General features: G+C 43.1%; 1 protein-coding gene across 1 annotated transcript in view; it reads right to left on the bottom strand.

The window, feature by feature from the left end:
* lrrk1 (leucine-rich repeat kinase 1) overlaps positions 1-19,281 on the bottom strand; it is a gene marked incomplete at both ends in the record, with an annotated part of 99,072 nt that overhangs the window by 27,353 nt on the left and 52,438 nt on the right. The window contains 4 exon segments of the mRNA XM_080729262.1: positions 3,270-3,464; positions 9,433-9,570; positions 11,122-11,261; positions 14,278-14,475. Of these exon segments, the coding sequence (XP_080585388.1) occupies positions 3,270-3,464; positions 9,433-9,570; positions 11,122-11,261; positions 14,278-14,475 (671 nt within the window).

Below are 19,281 nucleotides of genomic sequence, written 5' to 3'. Positions count from 1 at the left end.
TTTGGAGAAAATTCAAGATGGCGGAAAATCTATCATGGCGCAAATGGGCGTGGCCTATATGGGGAGATGCGTCATGACCCAAGGAATCCAGGGAAAAAAATATTTTTAATTTTCCGACCTACGGTTCAAGAGTTACAGGCCAAAACGTAAAGTGGGGTGTTATGGCGCCACCATGCGGCCAAATGACACAATTATTTTTTATTTAATCCTTGAAATCATTATGAACCTCCTCTCCAAGTCTTGAAACTCTAGCCCCTATGGTTTGCGAGAGACAAATAATTGAATGTGAGTTTTTGCGATTCCCATTATAAGTCAATGGGGAAAATTAATTCACTAATAAATTAATATCAATTAAACTATAGAACCTTTCTCTTAGAAAAGTAATAGCCCACGATTCCCGAGTAAGCCGTTCGATTTGACATATGGCGCGAGTGTGTGGTGGCAAAACTGTGGGACTAGTGGCGTGCCGAAGTTTAGGAAGTTCAGGCTACATACAGACACACACACAGACAGACAGACAGACACACAGACAGACAGACCCACACGGCCACGTATAGGGAGCCTGTGCTTCACACAGCTCCAAAAAAATTGAATCACGCCACGCAATAGAAGCAAGCAGTATAATGAATTAAAGAAAGGACACAGGCGCCTGGTGTAGCAGTTAAAGGGATATTCCACTTTCAACAGGGAAACACCTTATAGGCTTTTCTCAGTTAAAGGGATATTCCACTTTCTTTTTTTTTTTTAAAGATTTGTTTTTGGGCTTTTTTTTTATGCCTTTATTTGATAGGACAGTAGACTGACAGGAAATGGGGAGAGAGATGGGGAATGACATGTGGCAAAGGTCGTCCGGATCGGGAATCGAACCGGCGACGCCAGCAGGCAACATAGCCTAGTATATGGTACGCGCCTTGACCACCAGGCCAGCGGGCGCCCCAGGGATATTCCACTTTCAACAGGGAAACACCTTATAGGATTTTCTCCCCACACACACCTATTGTAACTTCAAACTACATTTTAACCATGATAGATTCATTAAACACACCCATTATTTTTTCTGGTTACTCATACAAACGTCCTAATACATGAGCAGGCTGTGTTTTTTTGATAACCTTTTTCATTTATTTGTAATAATTATTTGGGAAAATGGAAAAAATTAAATACAAAAAAATAATTATTAAAAATAAATGAAAAAAGTTATAGAAAAAACACAGCCTGCTCACGTATTAGGAGGGTAATATGAGTCACCAGAAAAAATAATGGGTGTTTTTAATGAATCTATGATGGTTAAAACGGAGTTTGAAGTTACAATGGGTGTGTGTGGGGAGAGGCCCTGGGCCTGGAGGGCCTGGTAACATTTACATCAAATATCTAAATACTGAATCAAGTAAATTAAAATCTGTTTAATAAAATTACCAAAAGTTTTTTGAAAGTGAAATATCCCTTTAAGTGCACGGACCAGACCATAATGTCCATGTGAGTCCGGAGGAGGACCCTTGTACCCCTTTCTTATTTCACAACACTATTTTGTCTAACAATTTTATTATTAGTTTTTTGTATTGTTGTTTTTATTGTATTGTAACTGTGATATGGATCTCCCTGGGTCTGAAATAATTATTGAATTGAATAATAAAAGTCCTGGTAAATCCCTAAAATATACTGTAGCCTATATATAAAAAAGCTGCATCAAATTCACAGTTGAACAATAAAAAGTATTAAAAAAAAATCACAGTGAACAATAAAAAGTATTAAAAAAAAATTCACAGTTGAACTATTAACGGATGTTACACTTTCTTTTATAAGTTAAGCTTTGGGGCTTTTCTTGCCTTCATTGATATTTACAGAGATACAGTAAACAGGGAGAGGGAGTCAGGGAGTGACATGCAGCAAAGGTCCGCTTGTCCCAGGAATCAGAATCAAACCTGGGACTTCCTGACAAGCATCGTAGCCCGCAACACGCTTTAAATACTCAGCCCTTGGCGCTCCTTTAGGTGTACCTTATCTGCAACAATCAATAACCCTATGGGGAATGGTGGAGGATACATGAGGTCTGGTGGAGCATTGATATGATGGGCTTGCTATAGCAGGGGTGCTGTGCTATGTTATAGATAGGGATGGGTATCGTCTGCGATACTTTTAATGGTAAAAACGTACAATACCTCGTTTCGATGCTCTGGAACGCACCCCTGGCTGGTCGCATCTGTAACAGTTGGGCTACTGAGAGTTTAATGACTGCTTTAGTAGGCTACACTCGTTACTGTGGAAATTAGCCGACAATAGCCTATAATGTTTATTATTATGATGATTATCCAACGTCTATACTCTCCGCTCCGCCACACTGTGTGATCATCATCATCACCTCTGCTCTACCGCAGCAGCGGTAGAGCAGTTAAACTTAAATAAAAAGTATCAAAAAAGGTATCGAAAAGGGTATCGTATCGATCCCAAGGTATCGAAAAAGGTATCGTATCGATTCAAAGGTGAACGATACCCATCCCTAGTTATACTGTAGATGTGTCTTGGATATGCTGTTTGACTGAGGTTTTGTTTTGTTTGTTCCGTTTATCTGTTATTAGATGAATTGCACCAGAGGAAGCCATTACTTTGTCTGTATTCTACAATCTTTTTAATGCTTCAATGGAGAATCCAATAAACAAAGTAAAAAAAAAAGATAATAATAACCCTATGGGGAAAAGGAAATCTGGTGAGGGAACCCACAGTTAACACACTCCTGGGTTTTAATACTACAAGCTGTAGCACCATTACTGTTCCACTGTGCCTACCACTGTCCATTGATGGACAAGTGTTGTTTTTGACAGCAAATTTTGATTTAGTTTTAGTCATAGTCTTTTGAATAAAATGTAATTTAGCTTTAGTCATAATTTAGTCACCTGAAAAGTTTTAGTCTTAGTCTAATTTCAGTCGACTAAATATTATAAGATTTTAGGCGACTAAATCTACAGTTGATTTAGTCGACTAAAATGTATTTTGGTAGGCCTTGAATGCACCGTAATGACTGATTTTACACTTGGTTGTGTGCTGAAAATAGCCGATCTACAAGCTCACAACGCGTCGCAGCGTGACGCGTTGTGAGCTTGTAGACCGGCTATTTTCAGCACACAATACCTGAGGGTAACCAAACATAAAATGACTCTCTTCTCCCCCAGTCCCTCCCTAACGTTTTAGTCTAGTTTTTATTTTGTTGACAAAATTGTCACATGGACCCATGTGGAGTTCCTCTGTGGCAGGTTGGTGTGTGTTCCACTGACCTTCTCCGGCTTGGTGTCCCAGCAGGCGGTCAACATGCTGTGGAAGCAGTGGAACTGGACCTCCTCGAGGCTGCCCAGCGGAGGTCGGATGCCCTTGGAGAGCTTCTTGGCTATCTGGAGCTGGTGGTGGCCCAGCGCGGGCCTCCGCCCCGACAGCAGCTCATACAGCACCATGCCATAGGAGAACATGTCCACCTGGTGGGGAATGGGGAGCCAAAAAAAAAGAAAAGGGGGTTAAGGCCTAGAATCTCCTTTACCACGTGGAAAGGCTTTAAAAGAAATCCGATCAGACTCCCACCATATGCAGATCATATGCAGCTTATGACTTATCCTGGTGCAAAGCCAGGAAAACGGAAAACACATGCAATGCAATATGTGTCATATTCCATGCATAACGCCTCAACTCCCTGCTTTCACCGCACATCCACGGCTGACGAACGGGCTGGATCTGAATGACGTGTCGAAAAGCCTTTGCTTCGGGACCGACAGGCGAACCCAGCGTTTTGGGAAATAGGGGCTCCTGGCTCCTGTCCACAGTGCTGATTGATGGTTGTTTTTATTGTCAGATTTCACTATTAACTAATGTACTGCCAATAAAAAACGGCACCTTTCAAGGGTTGACTGACATGATTTTCTTACCTTTTAACATCATTAGAATGAGCCGCCTGGCTACATCATTAGAATGTTGCAGTCACTCTGCTTGCCCGAAGCAGGCAGCACTTTATCTAGAGGAGACTATCAATGTCATGATGCCTTATGCAGAGTACCTTGCTATGTGGAAATGTCGATAGCGTTGCTACAACTTATGTCTGAACTCATGTACATACCTGCTGCTATGTCGAAAATACCGATGTCTTGCCACATACTGTAGGCCTACCTGTTATGCATTATGTATGTGCAGATACATCTTAGGTTTTCCTTTTGACAGCTTCTGTTTCGTTTTTCCTCCTTGCTCTCCTTCTCTCTGCCCACCCCCCTTTCTTTCCTGAAAATTAAGGAAGATGGAGCTTGAGGGTGAAAATGTATTTCACCCTCTTCTTTGAACCTGTAAACCTTTGATGTGACCATGAATCTGATTCAGATTTTTTTTTAATTCAAATTAAAGAAAATAACTGTCGGCAAACTATGAAGGTCCAAATACAGTGTTTGCAATTCATTCTTGATATTCTAATTTGAATTACAGCAAACCCCCCCCTCCCCCCAATTGGGTCCCCCACTACGTGGTACAACCCGGCGCCGTTGATTCAGTCTGAGGCCATCGAGAGAGAAAGATGACTTGGGAGGGGTCGATTTAGACAGCTTTAATGATTCTCGACAGCAACCACGATGGAGAGACAGCCCAGTTCTGCGTGATGCTCATCTTCGGTCTTATCTATGGAGGCCATTCATCCACCCAGTCCTTGCAGCATATTATATGCTGCGTGCCTAAATACCCGAAATGAATTCCTTTCTATGCATGGCCATGGCTGGAGGACGGACTAAAAGGGTTCTTGTGAGCCCTCGCTGCATAATTTCGGAACAGTAGTGTTGAGGCCAGAGCTGTTCCAGCACATCCACGATGACATCACATAGCAACTATTCCAGATATGCGTACGGTCTGTGGCATGCTGCGGCGTCACAGGAGTTATGGAAGAAAAAAAGAAACAATGCTAGATTCATATAAGGAATTCTCCATCACATTAATCTTCCTCTCCCACTGTTCCATGCCTCACTTCTCACTCACATCATGAGTGCATTTGTCTGTTCCTCGTTGAATCGCATGTTCCTGCCCCTAATCCCTCCTATCTTGACTTTGCTCAACCGGGGACCCTCGCTGCATCACATTATAATACACCAAACCTCATCAAAAAGTGTAATCAATGCCAGGCAGAGCCTGATTGGCTGAGGTCAGCAGACTCTGAGGGATGTATATATGGAGGCTGGTGCACAGAGGTGTTGAGGGCTTATGGAGATTCCTCTCGGTTGCTCTTTGAAATGCTTCCCCCGCAGAGGCAAGGGGCCAGGAAGGAAAAGTAACCCCCTGTAAACCTGCCCTCCCAAGGGAGAGGAGGTAAGGGTGTAGGAGCCAGCCACGTCAGAGAGATTCCGGGGTGGAAGATGACAGTGGTAGTAGTAGGGCACTAGACGTCATTTATTTGAACATCGCACAAGAACATGGATTCAAACTAAATATATTGAGCATGTATGTGCATGCAAACAGCAAGGGAGAGGAGGTAAGGGTATAGGAGCCAGCCACGTCAGAGAGATTCCGGGGTGGAAGATGACAGTGGTAGTAGGGCACTAGACATCATTTATTTGAACATCACACAAGAACATGGATTCAAACAAAATATATTGAGCATGTATGTGCATGCAAACAGCACACGCACAGTCGCACACGCACACACACACACACACGGGTGCATCTCTCCACTCCGACATGTCTCCTTTCCGACATGTCTCCATTCCGACACTAACACTATCTCTAACCCTAAACCGAACCCCCATGGGAGTGTAGCCACTCCGACAATAAGAAGTCAATTTCGGAGTGGCGACATGTCGGAATGGAGAGAGCCTCCACACACACACACACACACACACGCACGCACGCACGCACGCACGCACGCACGCACGCACGCACGCACGCACGCACGCACGCACGCACGCACGCACGCACACACGCACGCGCACACGCACACGCACACACACACAGACACACACCTTTCCTTCACCCTGTGCCATTAAAGTTGCTCCTACATGTGGTACTAATCAGACAGTAGGGCAACATGCTGTAGAGAGAGGAAGTAGCCAGTCATAACAGTCAGCCCACCAACTATAAATCCTCTGGGAACGACAAGCTAAATAAACAGAGGCCAGGTCAGCCCCTTTCACTCTCCACACCTTACATGCATCGAAAGGCATGAATATGGAAGAGGCCAAACATTGAAAGGCATGAATATGGAAGAGGCCATATCACTTCCTTTTAGGGGTGGGCAATATAATCGATATGGCAATACATCACGATAGTTCATTTGCCAATACTGTATCGATATTTCAGGCTGTAGTATTGTGATACTTTGAGGAAAATAAAATATGTTCCCATGCAAAGGAACCAGGAGTCAGCTGGGTTAAGCTGAAAACTGAATTTCCCTTGTGGGATGACGCAGGTAAATTCTTCTTCTTCAACCAATGGTAGAAGTCCGGTCCTGACACTCCGCTGCCTCTAGATGTCACTTTACTATAGTAGCTACTTCCCCTTCCCACAGTTCAGTTAGTGAGGTCTCTCGAGAAAATAGCTGCGAACGACGAAAACAACAACATTAGAGATTTAGAGCATCGCCTTCAGCTTTTAAAGCTGATAGATCGCAATAGTATCACAATAGTATCGTATCGCAAAGATTCACAATATAATGTGATACTATTGCATCGTGACCCGAGTATCGTGATACGTATTGCATCGCGAGATTCTTGCCAATATCCACCCCTACTTCCTTTCACAATATACAGTACACCCCCTGATGATGCACACATACATTATAGTCAGCGACTATGATTAAATTCAACACGTGTCCCAAGATAGGATCAGGCATGCTTGTCGAAGATTCAGAAGTGATGTTAAACCACTGAGATGACACATAATAATAGTCTCAACCCTGGAGATTACCTTCATGAATAGGCTTTCCTCTGCAGCTGTCACCATTTTGTATGCTGCGCGTAAAGGTTTTGTATGAGTAGGTACTAGGTAGACATCTATAGCCCACGGCACACAGTATGCTTTGCACTGTCACTTCTGCAATGCATCACTCTAGTCAGTGCCTTTGAGGTAGTGTTATCCCTGCAGTGCAACACTGTAGTCAATCCATTTGAGGTCCTGTTATCCCTGCACTGTCTGCAAGGATAAAGCCTTGTATATTGTCACTATAAACAAAGCAACTAAAGCAGATTCCTATACATTTGTTGTACTGAGCATGTGATTATGACAACACAAATCAACAAGAAAAAGCATAGATAGTATTAGTGGAACCACGCTCCAGGTTAGAGACAACCCAGTTCGTTTTGGAAGGAGCTAAAAACACAAGAGAGGACCACTTACTTCCGATGAATCAATCATACAACAGATTCATTGTGGAGAAAATAATACTAAATATTAATAATACGATTATAGCAACAAAATGTGTATTGTACATGCAATGAATGTTAGATATCTAGTACATGAAGGGTACATTAATGTGCATGCATGCAAAGCATAGACTGTATAAAAGATATGGACAAAGCGAAGCCATTGGTTTCTATGCAGCGCAAATGACACAATATGGGTCCTTGGCATGGGTGTTGCCATCATAGATTGTAAAGGCACCAGAGGATGCTATTGGCTGCCACTATTGGCTGGTCACGTGCAACCGCAGAAATACATGGGAGAATGTGGTCGGAGCCTCCCGAAATACAGCACACGAAGAAGAACACAGCCGGCTGGTATCAGTTTAGTTGGCCACGCCCCACACGCAACTTTATCATCAATTTTAACATAAATGGGACCTTATTTTCACAAAACACATATAATCGTGATTGAAAGGCATTTTTTTTACAAGTGATAGAAACCATAAAGTATTTATGAACACATCGGATGCCCACGTGGTGTCTACAAGTCAATTTCTTTGATGTCGCTGGAGGCCCACAACGCGTTTGACGCGTTGTACAGTAAACTATACTGTACTGTAGCTACTGCACTTGGCTACCGCGGTGATGAAACAAACTCCATTTCCCAACATGCAGCGCGCAATTACGTCACCCGGACGTGCTGTGTGTCTCGCTGACTTCCTGTTTAGCGGCTGCACAAAAATGCTGTTTTCTCCGGATTCTCTTCCTTTTTGGAGCTGTGTGGAACACAAGCTACCCTATACGTGGCCGTGTGTGTAGGTATGTGGGTATGTGGGTGGGTCTGTGGGTCTGTATGTAGCCTGTATGTAGTAACCCTGGGTGACCAGAGAGGTGCTGTTGAGTCTAGCCTGCCCTGAGCATCAACTGCAATACACACACACACACACACACACACACACACACACACACACACACACACACACACACACACACACACACACACACAGCTCCACTTCGAACAGAGGTTCGATTTTTTCATTTTTTTCTCAAAACGGCATCCTACGGAGCCCCCTAGTGGCCACTGGAGGGGAAATAAATATATAACGCTAATTCGTGGCCACGAATTACTATTTCGTGGGCATGAATTAGTATTTCGTGGCCACCAATTACTATTTTGTGGGCATGAATTAGTATTTCGTGGCCACCAATTACTATTTCGTGGGCATGAATTAGTATTTCGTGGCCACCAATTACTATTTCGTGGCCACCAATTAGTATTTTGTGGCCACCAATTACTATTTCGTGGCCACCAATTACTACTTCGTGGCCACCAATTACTATACTATTTCGTGGCCACCAATTACTATTTCGTGGCCACCAATTACTATTTCGTGGCCACCAATTACTATTTCGTGGGCATGAATTAGTATTTCGTGGCCACCAATTACTATTTCGTGGCCACTAATTACTATTTCGTGGGCACGAATTAGTATTTCGTGGCCACCAATTACTATTTCGTGGCCACCAATTACTATTTCGTGGCCACCAATTACTATTTCGTGGCCACCAATTACTATTTCGTGGCCACCATTTACTATTTTGTGGCCACGAATTAGCATTATATATATTTTTTCCCTCCAGTGGCCACTGCAGGGCTCCGTAGCATCCTCTTCTACATGCCGTAACACAAACACTGTGGCTTAGAAATGATAAAAAACGGTCCTGACTGAAAGAAAAGATTTTCGCGAAATAAACAGGACATACTCGGATTACATTTACTCGGATTACTTTTCTCGCCAGTACTCTCACCGGTAGGTAAAATGACGCGCTTGACGCGTTGCCATGGGCACCAGCAAATTAAGACATCAAAACCACGTGGGCGTCCGATGTGTTAAGGTTAGAAAACGAAAGGGGAAAATGAATGGGGTCCAATGGAGAACAATTCTTTTTGTGATCGGCCGGGGGGGGAAAACAGCACAACTAGCGGCCACTCATAGGAAGTTTTAGTTCCGTATTGGAGTCATTTTAAATCGGCGGAACTATGCCCCTGGTGCAAAGCTAGTTCAAGACAGTCCCTGAATAGTACCTTTTCATCGTAGACAATGCCTGGCCGGATCTCAGGAGCCTGGTAGCCAGGTGTGCCCTCAACCCCCAGTGCCCCCTCATGAAAGGACTGGCGAGAGATGCCATAGTCAGACATCTTGATATTGACCGGATCGTCCACCTGAAAGAAGAAGCCAGACATAGATCGGCTATTTTCAGCACTCAACCAAGTGTAAAAGTCTTGTCAACAAGATCAACTGTAGATTTAGTCAAATAAAACTAGACTAAAATTAAAACATTTCGTATGAATAAAATATGACTAAATTAAATGGATATTTGGATGGATAAAAAACTTTTTGTCATTTTATCGTCTAATCAGGCTCTTGGGAACACCCAGGACAGTTTTGGAATTTCTTCATTCAGTATTTAGATATTTGATAATTCATTTCCCCCCTTCCAGGACCTTCCTATACAAACCCATTCAAACTCCATTTTAACCATGCTAGATTCAATGAAAACAACCATCTTTGCCAGACCCAGGGGGTCGGCCTACATAAGGCTTTGTCGGTCTGTCGGTCTGTCGGTCCCTCTTTTCCTCAGTGTGCCTGTGTTTGCCTCTGACTGCTCATCTGCCCCTCCCTTCCCTTGCTCGGCTGATTGCCTTGAGTGCCGTCACCTGTACGGGACCAGCTGAGTTGAGTTGGCTGACGAGCTGCTGAGACTATAAATTCCTGTGTGTTCATGTGTTAGTTCAGTGCTGCAAAACATTTGCCCCACAGCCATACTAGTGAAAACAGCCCATCTACAAGCTCACAAACATTTCCAGCTGCTCAGCCTATAAAATCCTGTGTGTTCATGTGTTAGTTCAGTGCCATACTAGTGAAAACAGCCGATCTACAAGCTCACTACGCTTTGTTGCTGAGACTATAAAATCCTGTGTGTTCATGTGTTAGTTCAGTGCCATACTAGTTTTCATTGCGGGTCTGGCACAACCAGGTGACCTGGTCTAGTTTTTTCTAGTGACTCCTAACACCCTCCGAATACGTGAGCAGGCCGTGTTTTTCCGATAACTTTTTTCATTTATTTCTTATAATGTTTTATTGTATTTAATCATTTTCATTTCCCCAGAAGATGTTAGGAGTCACTAGAAAAAAAGACAGGGGTTTTCATTGAATTTATCATGGTCAAAATGGAGTTTGAAGTTATAATGGGTTTGTATAGGAATGTCCTGGAAGGGGGGGAAATGAATTATCAAATATCTAAATACCGAATGAAGAAATTCAAAAACTGTTCAGGGTGTTCCCAAGAGCCTGATTAGACGATAAAATGACAAAAAGTTTTTTGAAAGTGAAATATCCCTTTAAAGGAGTAGTTCACCCCCAAAATGACTTTTTTTCTATTGATTACTCATGCCATGGAGAGTAGAGTTCAATAATATTTTTTGGTTTTTGTCACATTCCTAAGACAAAAATTTGATTTGAGTAAATTTACCCCCATTGATTCCGGATGGTGACCCGTTTCGAAACGGGTCACCATCCGGAATCAATGGGGGTAAATTTATTGTTATCACATTTTTGTCTTAGGAATGTGACAAAAAACTAAAAATATTATTGAACTTTACTCTCCATGGCATGAGTAATCAATAGAAAAAAAGTCATTTTGGGGGTGAACTACTCCTTTAAAGTTAAACTAAATCAAAATGTGCTGTCAAAATGAACGCTGTCATACACACCTCCAGGGACCACACCAGGATGTTGTCAGATTTCAGGTCACAGAAGATGATGCTCTTCCTGTGCAGGTACGCCAGGCCAGCAGCGATCTGGTAGGCTACCCTGAAGGTAAGCATGTGGCCCAGAGGCATGTACCCAGAGCCTGCACGTGGAACGGGAGAAAGGCATCGATAACACAACTCATGTCAATGCTACACCAAAGTTTTTCATGTGTCTAGGAGGTTGAAAGTACATCATTGGACCCCCTGGTGTGGTTTTTATGAGCAATTATTTATTCTCTTGGTATTTGTTTGTTTTCTCTTGGAGGCTGCCACCTTGTGGTCAAAAGTGTCAGTTAAAAAACACACATACTAAGTATGTCACAGTATCAACTCCTCCCCTAATTACCATTCACCCAACACTGTGGGGTGTGGCTAACTTCAGCTGGGTCACCACCCACCATGACATCCATGCATACTTAATGAACTGGGGGTGTGGCCACATAAAAACCCAATTTTAACTCTTTTTGTATACTTTTTTGGAAAAAATCTTCCTCCTAGTATAATCATAATACCTGATAAGCATGTTTTAGAGGGGGGAAAAATCATGGCACCACCTCTTTAAGTCGGTTAAAAATAATGAATTCTCCCCATGTTATATTGTGCTTTTGAGCGGTGCTCATGGAAGGAGCCAAGCTCCAACATCTGGCTTTGTCCGGGATGCGAAGCGTGGCCTACATCTGGCCTAAATCTTTGCACAAAGCGCTCAAAGTTTGTTGTACACTCAGGGTCACACTGGCCAAGCTTTGCGGGGCGCTTAATGAAATGAACACCGCTCACTTCACACTAGGTGTGGTTTTTTTTAGGGATGCGGTATCGGTACTCGCGGTATCGGTACTCGCGCCGATACAACCCTATTTTGCTGTACTCGTACTCGCCCGATACTTCTGACGGCAGCGGCCGATACCGAACAGGGGCGTCACAAGGGGGAGAAAAGTGGGACTGGGTTACTGGGGCTCAAGGTGAAAGCCAGGGCCTTAATTATTTTATACTTTTGCTATTGAAAAATAGCAGATATGCAAGCTCACAGTGCCGCACTGCAAGCTTGCAGATCTGCTATTTTTTAAATACCCCATGAAGAACATTCATGGGGGGCCAGCAGTGAATCCTTGTACCCAGGGCCCAGAATTTGGTGCGACACCCTTGGCAATGGGGCTGTTAAGTATGACATCATTTTGTAGGCAGAGGAGAATTTCTTTATAATAAAAGGTTGCTATAACATGTAAAATAAGCAAATTAAGAATTACCAAGGGTGATTTGCGGAGCCTGACTGTCATACTGGTAATTGTGGTCACGATGACCCACAGCGGGTGCACGCTGAACGGAGTGAAGACAGGCTGTCTGTCTGTCTTTCTGCTGCTTCAACATGAGTAGGCCTACATTGAGTGATTTAGCAGCATCATTCATCATTCATTAATCTTAAAACTTGCTACGATGCAAAGTTTGTCTGAGTGCTTTGCCTTTGATGGAGAAATCAAATCCAAAAAAGGCGACTGGATGTGAATCACTCACTCATTACCTCGGCAGCTCGGCTCGAGCCTGTTGCATCAGTGTGATCCGCTCATCTGAAGAATAATCCATTTTGAGGTGAGATTTTGAGAACATGGAGAAAGTAGTCTCAGTCATAAGTTGGCTGCGAATGCCATAAATAATGGTTTAAAGTAGGCCTAACAGTGATGAGAGATGAGCGAGATGAGAGAGGTCGCTTAACGAGAGGAGTCCTGTCAGTCCAGCTGCGCTGTGGTGCGCTGCTCTGGGGAGTTAATTGGTGACCTAGTTTTAGACTACGTCTTTCACTGGTGATGTAATCAATTATTTTGGAGCAGATTCCAATAGTATAAACATTATTAAAAGGCTTTCATATACTCTTGATATCTTTTTCAAATGAGGTTTAGCCTAATAGATTGAAATGTGCTAGATTTAGGCTATTTTCTGCTTGTTAATGTCAATAAATAAATTCATCAATTAATTTTCGGTTATCCGAATAGGTTTCAAAATTGTCGTGTACATGTCAGTGAAATTAGTCGCTAGGAACATCCCTAATTTTAAGATTTGTGAGGATGACAACACATTGTTTTGTATTATTAATTGTACTCGTATCGGTACTCGGTATCGGCGAGTACTCACAATGAAGTACTTGTACTCGTACTCGGTCAGCAAAAAAGTGGTATCGGGACATCCCTAATTTTTTTGATTGCCTCCATACACTAACTTAACACTTCCGATGCCAATTACGTCCAGGAACGTGATAGGAATTGTCGCGGTGCGACGCCACGGCCCCGTTGTCACGTCCAGGGACGTGTTACCTGGTTACCATGGTAACCAGTGTTACCTGGTTACCATGGTAACCAGGTAACACGATCGTGTCAATTACAACATGGACACGATCGTGGCTTCCGGGGCTCTTCAAAATAAAGCGCAGTGAATGGCAGCACTCTGTATCCAAATATTTACAAAATAATGGCATCCCAAGTGTAAAGTGTGTTGTATTGCATTTTACTGAATTAACCCATTCAGAACGGGTACATATTATTGTGTATCATTATTTTATGCTTTAACTATTGAAAAATTGCAGATATACAAGCTCACAGCGCGGCACAGAGTGCCACGCTGCGAGCTTGTAGATCTGCTATTTTTGAAAAGTCGTAATAATTAGAATTTTGACCCGATTCTATAAGTGTCTTTTGAATCCTTCTAAGGCTTTTTGAAAAACCCTGTGTTTCTATGTCAGCAATCTGGCCGGCCATCGTCAAAGAAAAGGTCCTTTTCACTTAAATGGAGCTCAGTTAGTCTGTTCTTGAGAGACTACTATGTCAGTGGTTCTCAAACCTTTTCATGTCAAGGTCCCCAAAATGTATTTGGCCACGGACCCCCCATCTCAAAATATCTAGTTCCAGGGACCAACCCAGAAGCAAAATCTGAGTTACAAACGTTCGCTTTGAAAACACACGTATTCAAAGATTTGCACAACATTTTCACGACTTTTTTCAAAAATAGCAGATCTACAAGCTCGCAGCGCGGCACTCGGTGCCGCGCTGTGAGCTTGTATATCTGCTATTTTTCAACAGTTAAAGCATCTAAATGGGTTTAAATGTTCTATACATTTATAACGTGTTTTACCTTTGTAGCTGTCCTCCAGCACGGTGTTGAGGCTGCCCAGTGGGGCCAGCTCAAGGGCGAAGCAGAGCGGGTGGATGCTGATGCCCACCAGGGGCACGATGCACGGGTGCTGCAGGGAGTGCAGCATGCTGGCCTCCTGGCGGAACTCCGAGAAGCAGCGGCACGCGTCCACAGACTGAAGGTGCTTCACCATGGTGTCTGGAGGAGGGATCGGGAGGGGGGAGGGGGGGGGGGGGGGGGGGGGTTGTCAGTGTTCATTTCTCAAACAACATTTTGGCTACACGGAGCTGGATATTTCATATACCCTGGTTTTTCAGATATCCACATAGAAAAATATCTAGGTCCACACGGAGCTGGATATTTCATATATCCCGGCTTTTCAGATAGCCACATAGAAAAATATCTAGGTCCACACGACAAAGATATCTAGGTCTAACAAGCACACACACACAGTAAAGTCTTCAGAGATATCCGGGTTCCCTGTCTACACGGATCCAGTGAATCGGATATTTTTCAATGTCTTCACTTATTTATCCGGTTTAAAAAATATCCAGCTTTGCGGCCGAAATATCCAGCTTCTTCATGTGGCTGCAAGCCCCAACAGCACAAAAAATGTCTAGCTTCAGAAATATCCAGCTCCGTGTAGCCGGCACCTATGTCATATTCTAGACATCTGAAATGTTTTAGTTTAGTTTGTCGACTAAATATCAAAAGATTATAGTCTACTACAGGGGTCTTCAACGTTTTCAGGCCGGGGACCCCCAAACTGATGGGGAGATGGAGCAGGGACCCCCTACCACCTCGTAGGGTGGGGGGGTCCGGGCTACGACATATTTTTTTATTTTAAACAAGTACAAGTTACAGCGAGCAGGGTGGGCCGTACCACTACCATTTCTAAACATACTACTTATTAACTGAGAACAAATGTCAATAATATCAACAATCTGTCAATTGCATAGTAATCATGTATTCAAGCTATTCAAAATGGATAGAATCATGATTTATTTTTTAACATAATTGTGGAAAATGGCAAAAAAAAACATTTTTGGATTTCTTTTTTATTTCTTTTTTATCAAGCAATAATTTCGCGGACCCCCTGCAGTACCTCCGCGGACCCCCTAGGGGTCGCGGACCCCCTGTTGAAGACCCCTGCTACTACATCTACAGTTGATTTTATTGGCAGGCCTCGATGGCTGATTTTACACTTGGTCGCATGCTGAAAATGGATGGCCAATCGTCAAGCGTCATTTTAGTCTGGTTTTATTTGTTGAGGAAATTGTCAATATATTTAGTCTTAGTTTTAGTCATCATAGCTTAGTTTTTATGTCGTTTTCGTCAGTGAAAAAAAGGTAGTCGACGAACATTTAGTCGACAAAATGAACACTGGGACACAACAGAGATGAATTCAAATGGGACAAAGTATACATTTACTGTAGATCAGGGGTCTTCAACGTTTTCAGGCCAAGGACCCCTTAGTTGAGTGAGAGATGAAGCAGGGACCCCCACAACCTTGTCATAGATTCCAATATCGTTTCATTGTTTGATAGCAAAATCGTCAGTGTATTTTGGATTCATGTCAATTTGTGTTTTCAGATATTTAACCACTTGAACCGTCAATACTTCTCCCCTCTACACCAAACCTCTTTGCCGAAAATAGACGATCTACAAGCTCACAATGCCTCGCAGCGCGAGGCGTTGTGAGCTTGTAGATCGGCTATTTTTGGCTAAAGTTCTCAGAATCTGGTTAAGAATCTGGCTAAAAGGAGATTTTATTTTTTTCTTCCTAGCACACAAAGATTCGGAGGACCCCCTGTAGTAACTCTGAGGACCCCCTAGGGGTCCCGGACCCCCTGTTGAAGAGCCCTGCTGTAGATATAAGTTCACCTTCAAATATCAATTTTTACTTAATTTTATTTCAGTTTCGGCAACTTATACAGCACAAACATATGTTTCTTCATTTCCATTACATTTCTTATAGCGTAAATCAAACAAAATACTTTAAAGTGACATTGTGTCTTTTTCTACTGATCTCGACACTTTATTCGTATATATATTTTTTAACTTATAGTTGCTCTGTACGGTTGCTTCTCCTGTATTGTTGATTCTTCTTTCTTGTTTGATTTTTTTGTCGCTCTGCTGAACACAATTAACAGTCCTTTTTCTTACTCTCCTGTAACTTGTAACCTTAACTGCTGTGTGGCTCTGGGTGACTGAATGTCCCCCTTGGGGTAATAAAGGTATCTTATCTATTCCCACTGGGCACGATCACTATAAAGATAATAGATAAAGAACTAGAACTAGAACTCGTTCACCATTGTATTTTTTTTATAGTCCGTGTGAACACTGCCATCCACTTCACTGATTTTTAAAACTATACTTTTATAGTTATAGTTATAGTGCTCTGCTCAGTGTGAATGGCCCTTAGACAGGTTCAGGGACGTGCTGGGCCCCTGATTCAGCCCGGGAAAAAGAGTTGGAGAGGCCCTCATTACGCGCTATAGCGCTGCTGCTACTCAAAGATTTGCCATTTCAGATCATGACAAGTGTCAATCCAGTGGGCCAATTACATGAGTTATATTTCGTTGTTGTCGGGTGGAAACCTTGTGCGTCCAAAACCGTTTGTTTTGTATTTATCATTTTAAAAATGATTTAAACTTGTGAAAACAGCCGATCTACAAGCACACAACGCGAGGCGTTGTGTGCTTGTAGATCTGCTGTTTTCACTACTTTTGTGCAACGGCCTTGCATGATGAAGCAGGGCTTTGCTTTGCGAAAAAAAAATTACAAATTTGAAACTTGGAGATACGAGGTTTCTGCCCGAAAGTGACGATTTACTTTGTTGGCCGCCCAGCCCCCAAAATGGAACGAAGGCCGATATTTTATTTTTATTTTTTTCCTAATGGCCAGCCTGGACCAGCCAGGAATGAACCGGCCGTTCGGGAGTTGTCCCGCTTTTCCCAATGGCCAGCACGTCCCTTAGACAGGTTCATTGTTAACCTGGTATCTTAGTTTCTGTGGGCACTACGCGGTTCTCTCCGCACTCAGACCTCCTCACACTTGCAAGTTGCTCTGTTGAAATTGTAAATTGTGTCATGGCTTTGTGTCACATTCGTTTAGTTAAAAATCTGAAAGTGTTTGGAAGCTTGATTTCATTCCTTGGTTGTTCAAAATGGTTTAAGGCCATCATTCCCAGATAATAGGTGTAGATTAGTGTCCTAAGGGTCCTGACCACTTTCTGAAACCACCACGGAATGGCACACAATATTTTATAAAGCCAATGGTTCTTAGGGCTGAGATTTGATTAGGCAATCCAAATGATAACTTTCTTTTTCTTCCACATTTTCAGTGTGACTCACTCTACTAGGCCACTCATTTATCTAACTCTCTTTAAATGTCATTTTTATTGAAATGTGTAATTTCACACGTGTGTGAGAGATTTTTAGCACCCCCAAGAGCAGGGCTCTAATGTCTGAAATGTTGGTCAATAGGTCCATCCATCCAACAGTTTGATCCCAAACAAGATATCAACAGTAACATCTACAAGTTAGATTGCCAAGTTGTGATGTGCGCCTTCATGTTCCCAGGAGGATGACCCTCTACTGATTTTGGGGGGTAACCGGAAAACTCGCCCTAAAACAAACTCGACCCAAACTCGTTTCCCAACGGGTCTGTGGCCTTAAGCTAGATGCAGAATAGACTAAAATCAAATATTTGCTTCTGGGGGTCCCTGGAACAAAATATTTTGTGATGGGGGTCCGTGGCCAAATACACATCATTCTGGGGGTCCTTCACATGACAAAGTTTGAGAAACACTGATGGCAACATAAGTTTGTTTTCAGAACATTGTTATGATTTAGAAGACATTTGTAGAATGTGCCTATCAGTGGTTAAGGACCCCCAAAATGTGTTTTTGGCAGTGGACCCCCATCTCAAAATATTTTGTTCCACGGATGGACCCCTATCGCAAACTTTTTTGTTCCAGGGGACCCCCAGAAGCACAGATTTGATTTTAGTCTAATCTGCATCTAGCTTAAGGCCACAGACCCGTTGGGAAACGAGTTTGGGTCGAGTTTGTTTTAAGGCGAGTTTTCTGGTATTCATTTTGGGGGACCCCATGGCCTTTCCTCTAGTAAAAACTGTCCAGTTACATACCATTATCTAAAAGCCTATTGGGCAGATTGTCATGAAACTTGCTGTTCACATTCATGCTCCCCAGATGTTGATCCCTAACCATTTGACCCCCATGACCTAGCCTCTAGTGCCACCTGCAGGTCAAAATGTTTAACTTTGCATCCATCCTTCTTTGTCTGCTTATCTGAATCGGGTCACAGATATCACTTCCAGCAGACAATCCCTGGCCGCATTAGCCAGCTCTAGCTTAGGCATCCTGAGGCGTTCCCAGGTCAGCGCGCTCCCCGGGGTCTTTCCCTGCTGGGCGTGCCTTGAAAAACGTGCCCAGGAGGCATTGTTTACAAGGTGCCCGAACCAATTCCCTCTAGTTCCCTTTCACAGATGACCGTCACTGAGCTTATCACCCTATCCCTAGCGACCATCCTGAGAAAGCCCATTTTTGCTGCTTGCATCCGCTATCTTGTGCTTTCAGTCATGACCCACATTTTGCAGCCAATATTGGTTTTGATCACTTTGTTCCAGTTTGGTGTTAAGAAGCATCAAAGCCTCTAGGGGCAGGGCAGAGCTTTTACACCCTTCTGGCCACATAATGACATAGAGGGAAGTGTTTTGCTCTGTGTCCGCGACCAGTTAAGTGTCAGAGATTACACACACCAAACGAAAGCACACGTTCAATTCTAGCAGTGCCCAAGAACTCCACCATGGCTCCTGTCCCACTGCGCAGGTTTATAAACTGCCTTGTTAACCCATTATAGGCCTAGAATTATTGAATGCTTTAACCAGTGAAAAATAGCAGATATACAAGCTCACAGCGCGGCACTGAGTGCCGCGCTGCGAGCTTGTAGATCTGCTATTTTTGAAAAAGTCGTGAAA

This window comes from Nannobrachium achirus (genome assembly GCF_963921795.1).
Source record: "Nannobrachium achirus genome assembly, chromosome: 7".
NCBI classification, from domain to species: domain Eukaryota; kingdom Metazoa; phylum Chordata; class Actinopteri; order Myctophiformes; family Myctophidae; genus Nannobrachium; species Nannobrachium achirus.
Note: the sequence above shows the minus strand (reverse complement) of the source record. Positions and strands in the feature narration are given on the sequence as shown.